At 42.7% G+C, this 12590-nt stretch overlaps 2 protein-coding genes across 2 annotated transcripts; both read left to right on the top strand.

The window, feature by feature from the left end:
* LOC125529467 (ribosomal RNA-processing protein 12-like) lies at positions 1-8755 on the top strand (the record flags this gene model as incomplete). Its single annotated transcript, XM_048693877.1, is given in 18 exon segments — positions 1-307; positions 386-908; positions 1371-1610; positions 2118-2206; positions 2628-2838; positions 2922-3103; positions 3209-3445; positions 4316-4503; positions 4963-5056; positions 5148-5204; positions 5283-5417; positions 5996-6061; positions 6273-6386; positions 7025-7186; positions 7278-7406; positions 7502-7603; positions 7929-8008; positions 8082-8755. Coding segments are annotated over 18 exon segments (3232 nt in total), but the record flags the coding sequence as incomplete, so codon positions are not given.
* On the top strand, positions 8406-12580 carry LOC125529468 (cyclin-dependent kinase C-2-like; the record flags this gene model as incomplete). The annotated part of the gene is given in 13 exon segments (XM_048693878.1): positions 8406-8560; positions 8981-9154; positions 9250-9331; positions 9429-9519; positions 9614-9643; positions 9795-9907; positions 10025-10097; positions 11245-11365; positions 11483-11600; positions 11742-11881; positions 11960-12017; positions 12222-12292; positions 12395-12580. Coding segments are annotated over 13 exon segments (1412 nt in total), but the record flags the coding sequence as incomplete, so codon positions are not given.
* Positions 12581-12590: the final 10 nt, after the last annotated feature.

The raw sequence follows: 12590 nt of genomic DNA, 5'->3' as shown, positions 1-12590 counted from the left end.
CGTCGTCTCCGCGCTCCGGGCCGCCGGCCCCTCTGACCCCGCCGCCGCCGCCGCCCTCGCGTCCCTCCTCGTCATCCTCATCCCCCACATCTCCTCCCTGCCGCCGGCCTCCGCCTCCGAGCCTGCCTCCTCGCTCGCCGCCTTCCTCGCCTCCCCTGACGCCTCCAAGCTCCCCACCGGCACGGTGCGCTCGGTGGTCAAGTCGCTCGGCCAGCTGGCCCTCCATCTCGACGCCGCAGCCGATTGGGGCGCTGTCGCTGCGCCTCTGGAGGCTCTCCTCGCTGCCTCTGTGGATCAGCGGGCCAAGGTGAGGAAGCCAGGATTGGAGTTCCTGTTGCTGATATAGAAATCACACTCATGTGCATGCCATTTCTCGCTTTGCTAGGTCCGAAGATGCGCGCAGGAGAGCGTGGAGAAGCTATTTTCTTACTTGGAGCGTTCCGGTTGTGCGAAGAAAGCTAGCAGTTCTGCAATCGACTTGTTTGAGAAACACATTTTGTCGGTGAGAAGTCTTGCCAAGTTGGATTCAGACGCTTCCGAGGCTAAGGAGACGGAGGCAGTTCATATGCTAGGCGCGGTGGCAGTTTTAATTCCATATCTATCTAAGAAGGCAAGGAAGACGGTTTTCTCGGGTGCTTATCGGCTATTGAGACCCCGTTTTAGCCCACTAACAAGGCATGTCCTCAGGCTTATGGAGACCTTGTTGGAGCATCTTAAGGCTGAGAATATTGAGTCGGAGTTGGAGAAGCTCATCTCCTTAGTGTTGGCTTACCTGCCTTACGATGAGAAGAAGCCTGATGATACCATCACCGCAGCATTACAGCTGATGAGAAATTGTTTAGGGAAACTGGTTGGTTGCCCAAAATTGTGGACAAAGGTTCTTCCGTCTGCATTCGAGGCAGCTTCAGGTTTGCATCTTCTTGCTTTTCATGCGTCAGGATTTGATGCAGTGAGCTTCTTATAAATATCCATATGGCTAGTTAAAAGAATCATGACTGTACAGTTGACATACCTAGGTGTTCGTTGAACAAGTAGTCCTCAACGATGTTTTGTCCAGTGTTATGTTCCATGGGTGCATTAGGGGGCAAACTTATCTCTTTGCTCAGTTATGAAAGTTAGCACTTGCCATCTTGTTTTTTGGGTTGCCTTTGAGAGCTCATCTGTTCAAAGTTTGCACGCAGTCCTTATGTAAGGTGTATGACCTGTGAGAACATATTTATGGGGATTTTTTGTAAATCATGTTGATTAGCATCTTTGACCTTTTCAACACTTATGCATTGGTGATAGATGTATCTGGGTTTATCTTATGTCACATATGTATTGTAATACTTACCAACGTAACTTATTTGTCATGCTTCTCAACTTGGCAGGATATCTAATTCTGGACAGTAAATGTTCTGAAGATGTAGCGGAACTGTTAATACAGTGCATCTATTCTCATGTCGACCAAAGTATTTTTGTGACTAAGGAATCAGGGTGTGATGCTGAAGATTCGATCGATGGGGCTGCCATCAAATCAATCTGTTTGTCTATCAATAAAAAACTTAGAAAGTGTGCTTCTCCTCCTCAAAATGTGTTAAAAATTGTCTTGGCTATGTTTCTCAAACTCGGTACGTCTTCAGTTATTTCAACAAGAACATCTCTCCTGCCTTAATAATTGGATCATATAAGTAATCATTTGAGAGAATCTTTTAAATTCTAAGTAGTAGTTACCCTGACTCTATAAGGTTTGTTTTCTTTAACGTGGTTTACCCCTACATAGAACAGCACATGCCTTTAATATTATCTCTTGCATATATATTGGATTTTTTTTGTCATTTTGAGTACAAATAAGCACACATGGTGCTACAATAGGTACATCAAACGCAATGCTAAAGTAGTTAGTATTTACTCCTGCAAGGCTGCAATTACCTAGCAAACTGTTCAGACATATGGAAGGTTGACAAAACTCTCCGAGCACCTTTTATCCTGCCATATTTTTTCATGCATTGTGTACCCTTTCCGCATAACTGTTCTTCCATTTTGTCATAATATAACTGTTATGTTGATATTACCCTGCTTTACACATCACCACTTTTGATTCATCAACTCTTTGGTATTTGTTAATTCGTCTGCAGGGGAGAGTTCTTATGTCTTTATGAAAGATATCCTACTAACTTTGTCACGGCTTGGTTCGAAAATACACAAAGAACCACACCTGAAGAATGTAAGTCCATTTCTAGATTATTATCACGTCCAAAAAAGGGAATATCTTAGTTTTGTATGTACATCACCCCTTGTGACCCTAAAATGTTATCGCATGTCTTCTCCTTTTTCTTGTTTTTCTGCAGATTTTATCTTTTTTCCCTAAACATGTAAATTTCACATGATAGGATAATACTGTGTTGATGTTATAAATTTGTTCCTGATTTTTTTATCACCATTCCCGGCACCAATTCGTCATTGGTATCACAATTTCACTAAAGAGCGCTATCACTGGATATGTTCTCCTTGAGTTCCTTGTAGTGCAAAATGTAAATAACAGGATATAATGTTTTAGTGTATAGTCAATATTTAATCCACACATATTTTCACTTCACATTTTTAACCTTCCATTTAGCTTAGCTTTTCTATTGTCACATTCGCAGGTTGAGGAGTGCATTGGGGCAGCAATAGTTGCTATGGGGCCAGATAAAATTCATTCTCTACTTCCACTATCTTTTGAGGAGGCTTGGTTTACATGCTCAAATATGTGGATTGTACCCATTTTAAACAAGTATGTTTATGGGGCCTCACTACAACACTTTTTAGAGTACATTGTACCACTAGCAAAATCTTTACGAGAGGCTTCAAGCAGGGGTAAAGACAATCAATTCAATAGGTGCTAAATTCATATGTTAGTATGTTATACAACTTCATGATTTTTTCTTTTATTCTTTCAGCCAAAAAAGCACGGAAATGTAAGGAATTGCAAGGTTGGAGTGATCAATTGTGGAATTTGCTTCCTGCCTTCTGCCGCTATCCGTCTGATGTATATCAGAATTTTGGTTCCTTGTCCAAACTGCTGCTAGAGATGCTGAAGTCTGATCGGTGTCTCTACAAACCCGCTAGTAAAGGCCTGCAGGTTTAGTTCTATACACTGCGATTTTCTTATATTTAATCTTATAGACTCGTATACTACAAAACTGCTTCATTTCTTCTCTCAAACAATTTATCTATTGTTCGCCAGCAACTTATAGATGGAACTAGAAGATTAAGCAGCAGTGATGAAGACGTAGAAGTCCCTGCAGAAGTTTCAGCCTTGTTCTCCTCAAAGACTAGTAACTTAAGCTGTGTAAGCTTACAACGGTGCTCTAAAAAAGATGCTCGTAAAAGCATGAAAGTCTTGGCATCACATTCTGTGGATCTTCTTTGCACTTTTGCAGATGATTTCCTTGAATCATCAGAAAAGCGTGCTCATTTAAAGGTGCATCACTTACTCAGTTGTTTATTTTACCAGATGATTCTCTTGATAATTTTTTTATTTCTCCAAACTACTTGACTCAGTTGCATACGCACATTTTGAAACAGCATCTCATGATTGTGGACAAACATTTATGATTCGATTAATCCGTGCATGTTAGATGCATGGATCATGGATGCCTGTTAAAGATGTTAGATTTAGGAAACATTTTGTCATTGAAAAGAGAGGCCATTAGAGGCATGTATGCTCGTTCAGTTTGAAATTTGAAACCATAGGCTGAGCTTTAAGTTTCATGCAGATGCAAGACTAAGTGCATTGTGAATGGGGGAGAAAAGAGGACCTTTTGGGGTCCTGTTTGCCTATCCTTACGGATGCTTAATTAAGTGGCCGCATGACTATGTATTAACTAAACAGTCGAATGACTATGAAGTGTGAATTGCTTTACAACATGTAATGTAAAACTCATGCATGGAGTTTTGTTTCTGCTTAAATGAATAGTTTTCTTGTACTTAATGGTTGTTCTATTTTTTTTTCCTGTGTATGCCGTGCACATGATTTAAACCTTGTTGTTGAAAGACTAAGTGCAGACTTGTGTAAGGTGGTTCTCACACATGTTAGTCTCAAATCTCTGTGTAGGACAACAGTATGCCTCCAGCTCTCCTACCCTGAAAGTTTTTGCCGCACTATGCATTTTTGGCAAGATCTGTAGCTACTTGTAAGCGTATACCTTTGTTTGAAAACAAGCATTTATGGGCCACTGCTTTTCTTCAGCGTGGTTGAACAATTCCTGTGTTACTTCGCAATGGTTATCAACACTCCTTTTCAGACCATACATTCTGTGATATTTATCGGGCTATCTTTGTCATTTTACAGGATGCGCTGAGATCCCTGGCTCAAATTTCTGGCAGCGCAAACATCTGTAACCTTTTTCTTTCACTACTTAAAAAATGTGGTTTGGAAGATACTCCATCGACACCAGAGAATCTAGAATGTGAAGCAAATGAGGTAGATGGAAAAGGCGAAGAGAATACTGATTCAACAGTGGAGATAAATAATAAGAGGTTTGCTATTTATCCTTAGTTCCTTACCCATCTATAAGGTCTGATCTTTTTAGTCTAGGTTAAGCATTCTGTAGAAAAAACACAAAGTAAGTGAAAACCAAAATATCAGGTTCTCAGCAGTGTCAGAACTTTCTACCATGTAAATAGGTACCTACAAGCCATAATTTTATAAGGAAATCAATGTTGTTAATCTGTAACCTACCAGGGCGATCCTCCCATCCAGTTAAAAAATATTATGACGCCGTTCTCCAAAAAAAGAAAAAACTCATGGAACAATCATGACATTGAAACTAGGATTTTTTTTGGGTGTTTTACCACATAGTATATAGGAAGTTTCTTATGTGATTATATGCATCATCATGTATTCATGTGTGGTTACTATGTGGTAGCCAACACATAAATGCATCCCATCCGGAAGCTTGTTGTGCATGATATATGATTATGATTTTGCTTGTGCAGGTCACTTCTGATGGAACTCATTTCAACACTAGCTGAAGCTGCTGATGAGGATGTTCTTGATTTGTTTTTTGGATTCATCAAATCTTCTTTACTGGTATCCTTGCTAATCTCTGCTCTTATTATGCCCCAATGTCCAACTGTTAGTAGGGAGTTCATTGTTCATATTACCAATCTTTTCTCCTCAGGATAGCAGCAAGTCATGTGAGAGCAAAGCTCTCTTCGCATTAAGCACAATTTTGAAGGTCAGCATGAGTTCATCATATGCAACTTTCAGATTTGAGATGTATTTGTTCGCCTTTAACCCCTTCCTTTACTTTCAGGAACACCATGAATATTCGTTAGCCCAGTTGGATGAAATAATGATGCTTCTTCATGGAATAAAGCCAGATTCTAACAATGCAGTTTTAGAAGGTCAATTAGTATGCTACAAGTATCTGTTGGTTCACATGATTAAGGTATGGCTGTTGCACTTATAAAAAATGCAACTACAAATCTTTGAGCAGTGAGCACCATAAGAGCACAAATACTTGTTAATTAGAGGTGCACCCTTCATCTATTAATGTTCCATTGCACATAATAACACAACGTCTTAGTTTTGCAAAGTGGATATTATTGACCTTGGTTCACAGCGGGACAAATTGTCTAGGATAAAAGGCCGAAACACTGAGAATAAGGCAAATATAGCGGCAGGGTTCATCCCTGACGTATAAGAGAGGCTCTGAGACCGACCTTTTGTAATCTACAAGGCTTCCTTGTCCATCTTCGCCACGTTCACCTATCCTGCTGCCACTACTACTAGTTGTATCTTCTGTAATACTAGTCATACCCAAGTAGCTAGCAGGCTAACTCATCCAATGGCCATAACATTGGATGCACCTTCTACCAAGAGAGCATCAAACATTGGCATGATGTTCTTTGACTGCAGTACTGCATGCATGTTTTCTTGTGTTACTTTAGTCTAGTTCTATGCTTCATCCATCCTGCTTGCTGAATCATGTGCCATGGTTTTTACTTAACTTCTACCATTCTGAAGGTTAATGAAGAGAGCACAAGCAAGAAGGCATTCTTGATTCTAAATGAGTTGATACTTGCATTGAAGGTGTGTTACCCTACCCTCATATTTTGATCAATTATCAGTTGTGTATTAGGTTGCTAACATCATGTCATACATATGACATCACCATTTATACAAGGATAAATTTATACCGACTAAAAGCAAGGCCATGAAAAAGCTCACGTGATCAGATTCTTTCTTCATCTTCTGCCATTGACTGCTTTGGTTCATTCCCACTGTTTTCTTTTAAATGCAGTCTAAGAAGGAAAGTAGAAGACTAGCATACGATGTACTCCTGGCTATTAGTACTAGCTTGAGGAATTCTGAATTGAATAACGGAGATTCAGATCTTCAACGGCTATTCACAATGGTTAGCTAACGAACTTCTTCTCTGCTCTTGAGATATTTTTCCTATGTTTCTTTGATGCACAGAAGTATGGTGCCACCATGTTTGAGGAGACAATTATTTCTTGTTTCCTGTTCCTAACCACTGTAGCTTAAATGTTTGTTTCGCCTTTCATGAAAGAAATCTAGCAACCTGTTCTCTCCATTTATACCAATAATGATAGTATCATGAATTACTGCACCCATTAAGTCCTTTCATAGATTATAAATTTACTGATGCTTTGTGCATGAAGTCTATGCAAGAACAATTCTTGTGGAAAATGTTAAACTAAGTTGTAGTTTTGCAGCATTGATACCTGAAAGCATACAGTCTATAAGATATCTAGTCTGTTTTTGAGCAGAGCAATCTTGTTGCTCTGAGAACATCGCGATGATGTTGGACCATTGCCGTGATGTTTTGTAAATGGTTAACCTGCATACCCAAGTAGAGATCTATCATACCTATATGGTTTCTTAGATTCAGTAGTTATTTTATGAAAGTCTGCTTTATGTAAAGTTGTAAGTAAGCAATATAGTTCCACATGGCAGGAGCATTAGTCTGTTCTCATATGCAGGATTTCCATTGTTGAAACATTGAAAAACATCAATTTCGTTAACTTTCAGGTGATGGGATATCTTTCTAGTCCGTCTCCTCACATAGTGAGCGGAGCAATAGCTGCATTATCATTGCTTATATACACTGACGCTGACTTCTGCGTGGAAGTTCCAAATTTGATACCATCAGTCCTAGTTCTGCTGCAAAATAAAGCTATTGAAGTAATTAAGGTGGGTTCTGTGTCTTCTGTCTTCCCTGTTGGTTGTTTTCAGTTTTCTTGTCATCTAAGAGTCTGATTTGTTTTATTATATAAAAATCTAGGCATCTCTGGGGTTTGTTAAGGTGTTGGTAACATCTTTGCAATCAGAAAAACTGTTGGGTTTGCAAGCAGATATCATGACTGGCATATTACCAATGTCATCTGTTACAAAGCACCATTTCAAAGGGAAGGTTAGTTGGTGCAATTGTTCCATGGTTCACTTTCCATCCATTTGTATGTTCTGTATGGTGCGCTTAACAAGATGTGTTTTGATATTTTTATGCAGGTTATACTAATAGTGGAAATATTGATCAGAAAATGTGGATTTGATGCTATTGACTTAGTTACACCTGAAAAGTACAAGGAGATTGTTAGAAGTGTTGAAGAGGTGAGATTCCCTTAATTAGTTTTTTTTTTCTTAATTTTGGTTTAGAAGAGTGATCTATACGTTTTCTAAATTTACCACTAAGCCTGTAATGGTTTTGGCCAAGCTACATTCAGCCTGTGATTGATCCATATCCACCAATTTTGGGTTAATTTATCAAATGTAAATGTTTAGTGAGAATTAATTCCCTCATAATCTTCATAAGTTCATCATATAACTCACACTAGTTATTCAGTACAAAGGTGCCGAGCTCTTGTTTGAATTGTTACTTTTCCCCCCTCGTATAAAACGGTTACTCGAGCCCTTGATAAAAACGTTAATTTTGCAGGGCCGCAAGGGGAATAATAATAATCCAGCAGATGGTGCACAGTCTGAGGCAAAAGATCCCGAGCATCATGCTCCAAAGAGGTAAAGCCACCTCCAGCCCCTCCTTTCTCGTCTTCACAACCCGTTGCTTACACCATTTGGCGTGTGTGTACAGAGGAAAATGGGCCGATTCTAATGCGGAGCCTTTGCAAGACGAAGGAAAGAAGGAATTCTTCGTCAAAGGGGCAGGGAAGCCTCACTTCCGGGGCGGTAGAGGTAGAGGCAGAGGCCAGCAGCACGGCAGAGCATCAGGCGACAGAGGTAGTTTCAGATCCAGATCCGAAGCGCAATCAGGAGACGGCCAGAGCAGCAGAGGCGGCAGGCCACGGGGTCGCGGCGGGTTCAACAGGACGCGAGGCCGCGGCGGTGGGATGGGGCCGTCCAGCCACTCCCCTAGATTCAAGAAGCCCAGAACCGCGGCGGCATCGTGAGAGATGAGATGAAGCCGCTCGCCATCGTCCTGAAGGCCATGGATTCTTTGCCTCCGGTGCTAAAAGAGTTTCTCAGACCTGCCAGACACCCCATGGGGCAGTGTTCGGGCCAAGCTCCATGGGGGTCGAGGTTTCTGAGCCCCGTTGCCAAGACCCGTGCAAAGTTAGGCAGAGTAGATTGACAGCGCCGCTTTGTGCGGTGAAATTTTTTGCCTGGTGTAAACTTGTGTAACGAACTGTAGGATTTGAACGCCAAACACTATTGCTTGCTTCCTCGTGTTTTTTTTTTTTTTTTGCGTTGGAAAGGGGATGCTCCAGCTGCTTATGCTTGGAAGAATCGCTGAGATATTTTGGGGCTGGTTGTTTTGTTCATTGGCTCGCCTTCCGAAGAAATCCGCGTTTGCTCTTCAGTTTCATAAAAATCCGAGGGTGCATTGGTCGGTTTTTTGGCGGGTGGCGACCGGCGTCACCACCGTGACAGTGCTTTCCATCCTAGAAGGGGAGATGAAGGGGTGACAAATCTGCTCTGACAAACGCCTTTTCTTTTTGGTCTCACGTGCTGCGTATTTTTTGCCTAATCAAGAAACCCCCCAGATCGGGAAGGAAATATCGGATACCGCCGCGCAGGGAGGCCGAGGGCTCGCTTCAAGTGCCCGCGCGGGCTCGCGGCCCATGAACCTACCTCGCGCCCGGCCCTTCTCCTCTCCCCCCTCGACTGCTTCGAGAAGCTCGAGCAGATCGGCGAGGGCACCTACGGGTCCGTACCTCCTACCCTACCCCTCTCTCCCCTCTCGCTACCAATTCGCTCGTCGCCGGATCTGGAGCCTGACCCCTCTCTCTCCCCGTCGCCAGGCAGGTGTACATGGCCAAGGAGACGGAGACAAACGAGATCGTCGCCCTCAAGAAGATCCGCATGGACAACGAGCGCGAGGGCGTAAGATTTCTCTTCCCCTCCTCTTTCTTCTCCCCTCCGATGGTGGTGCCAGCTCCGGCGCGTGTATTTGTGCCTGACGCTTTTGGTTCCGTTGCAGTTCCCCATCACGGCGATACGCGAGATCAAGATCCTCAAGAAGCTGCACCACCAGAACGTCATCCAGCTCAAGGAGATCGTCACCTCCCCAGGTACTTTGCGCTGAATCAACCCCAAACTCATCCCCTCAATTGAACCATATATATGTGTGCAGTCTATTCTCTCAACTGACGGAGGAATTCGCAGGCCCGGATCGAGACGAGCAAGGGAAGCCAAGTACGGCCCGATTCCACCATTCTCGCTTGCAATTCTAGCGCCTCCTTTGGCTTTGCTTTGCTTTGCTTGGGGGTGGGTGCTGCTTATGCTTCTAGCTGTAAGGTTGTGACGCCTGTCTGACACCTTGTCGTGTTGTTGTTGCACAAAATAGTCGACGGTAACAAGTATAAGGGGAGCATCTACATGGTCTTCGAGTACATGGACCACGACCTCACCGGGCTCGCCGACAGGCCCGGGATGCGCTTCACCGTGCCGCAGATCAAGGTAGAACCACCACCTGTTCTTGTGGCTTCTCTATTTTTCCCTTCGATGCAAATGAGGTTTTAATATTTGTTTGTGGATTGATCTCGTCTTGTGTGTCGCGATCTTGTCTTGGTCCAGTGCTACATGAAGCAGCTGCTCACAGGCCTGCACTACTGCCACGTCAATCAGGTGCTGCATCGAGATATCAAAGGTATCATATATATTTGAGAGAATTCCTTATTTAACACTGTCTTAAATTTTAGTTCCCTATTTGACACTGTAAAAAAATTTCTTCCCTATCTAACATCGAGTCTAAAATTTATGCCCTTTATGACACTTTCATCCATTTTTCCATCTAACGCTGTTAAATTGCACATAAAAAGACACTTACGCCCCTCATGTGGTATGTAACCAAAATTTTAGTAATATTGAAGAAAAAAAAAGACATGACCAGCTCGCCTGACCCTGCAGCCGTTCCCGCGGCTACATAGCTGACTAGCATGCAACACCAGTCCCATAACACACGCACACAAAGGGACTTACCAACCAGGCTCTGGTAAAAGTAAAGACCATATATTCAGAAGCATCAAAAACTGTAACTGATGCCAATACATATTGCTTTCTCGACTCAGTAAAACGACGCCTATATTCTATATCCATTTCTGTTCCTCGACGCAAGATAGGTAGTAGTATCAAGCAGATGAAAAGACAGACTTTGGTGTAACAAATTAAGTGTGTGTAGAATTATCTTCTGAAGATATTCAGACTGTTGGCGCCGCCCAGCATTATGTTCATGTTTGAAGCCCTTGCTGTTCCTTGGATAGGAGATGGATTCTCCTCCGACGAACGGTAATGGCGCGTTGCTGCCACCGTGCCGTGCCATGGCCCCGTTGGCCGCCGTGTAGACCAACCAGCCGGTATAGGGCACAACGTAGGTGACCCTGCTGGCTCCCGTGCGCCGTCCCGGCTGCCAAACCCGCAGCTCCCAGCCGTCGCGTGCCTGCCGTGCCACAGCTCCTACTCACGCCGCAGCGACTTGTGGACCATCGGGGGATGTATTTGGGGAGCTTAGCGACTTGTCAAATATTACTGGAGGGGCAAAGGTGTCTTTTTACGTGCAATTTAACAGTGTTATACACAAAAATGGACGGAAGTGTTATAAAGGGCATAAAATTTAGACTTAGTGTTAGACAGGAAAGAAAAAATTTCTTGGTGTCAAATAGGGAAATGAAATTTAAAATAGTGTTAAATAAGGAATTCTTTCTATATATTTTGACATCACAACCGGAGTTTTTCGTAAAGTTTGCGAGGTACCTTGTTGGCTGTTGCTGAGATAATATGTTGATGCTTCCTTGCAGGTTCGAACCTTTTGATAGACAATGAGGGTAACCTCAAGCTTGCTGATTTTGGGCTTGCGAGGTCATTCTCCAGTGACCACAATGGCAACCTGACTAACCGTGTCATCACATTATGGTATAGGTATGGCACTAGAACTTCTGCCCACATAGTCGTCGTCACGATTGCATTCGTTTATGCATGCCTCGTTTGTTGCCTTTTATTTTACTACTCATTGTTTTTGTTGGATTTTTTGTGCAGACCTCCAGAATTGCTTCTTGGAAGCACAAGGTATGGTCCAGCTGTTGACATGTGGTCTGTGGGCTGTATTTTTGCCGAGCTTCTTAATGGAAAGCCAATCCTGCCAGGAAAGAATGAGGTATACTTTTATGAGTTATGAGGCTTTCAGCCATCAAGTGTATAATCTAAGCATTTGATGTGATTTAAGCCCCCTTTTTACACTTGAGTTATAGCTATAGCCGTTTGTAATTTTAATCTTATATATATGGCATTACTGCAGCCGGAGCAGCTGACCAAAATTTTTGAGCTTTGTGGCACCCCTGACGAGTTAATCTGGCCTGGTGTCACTAAGATGCCATGGTACAACAACTTCAAGCCTCCCCGAGTATTGAAGAGAAAAGTTAAAGATGCCTTTAAACAGTGGGTGCTATGCTTGGCATTGTTATGTTGTGTAGCTTTGTATTATGTCGCTGGTGCTCACATTTTTATGCGTTGCAGTTTTGACCGGCATGCTCTGGACCTGTTGGAGAGGATGTTAACTTTAGATCCATCACAGGTATAAAATGACAAATTTGGCAAGTTTGGCAATCAGATGCTTATTTCCTTTTCTTTCTTTGGGCCTGTGTATGATAAAAGTTTATCAAATTTGGCAAGTTTTGCAATCAAATGCTTAATTCCTTTTCTTTCTTTGGGCCTGTGTATGATAAAAGTTTATCATTCTTTGCTTTTCACTCAACAAATTCACTCTTAAATTGTTTAGAGGATACCAGCGAAGGAGGCACTTGATGCAGAGTATTTCTGGACTGATCCTTTGCCATGTGATCCGAAAAGGTACGTTCTGATCACTGTTTTTATTATACTGCCAAGTAATTTCCTTTCTAGTAACTTCGTGAGCTAAGTTATGTCATGACCATTAAATGTCCGATGATACAGTTTGCCATCATATGAAGCATCACACGAATTCCAGACTAAGAAAAAACGTCAGCAGCAGAGGCAAGCAGAGGAAGCTGCAAAGCGCCAAAAAATAAATCATCCTCCCCCACATTCTCGCTTGCCTCCGATCCAGCATCCAGGCCAATCGCACCAGATCAGACCTGGCCATGCGCCACCTGTGGCAGGGGGCCCCAGC

This window comes from Triticum urartu, unplaced genomic scaffold, assembly GCF_003073215.2.
Source record: "Triticum urartu cultivar G1812 unplaced genomic scaffold, Tu2.1 TuUngrouped_contig_5622, whole genome shotgun sequence".
Taxonomy (NCBI): Eukaryota; Viridiplantae; Streptophyta; class Magnoliopsida; order Poales; family Poaceae; genus Triticum; species Triticum urartu.
Note: the sequence above shows the minus strand (reverse complement) of the source record. Positions and strands in the feature narration are given on the sequence as shown.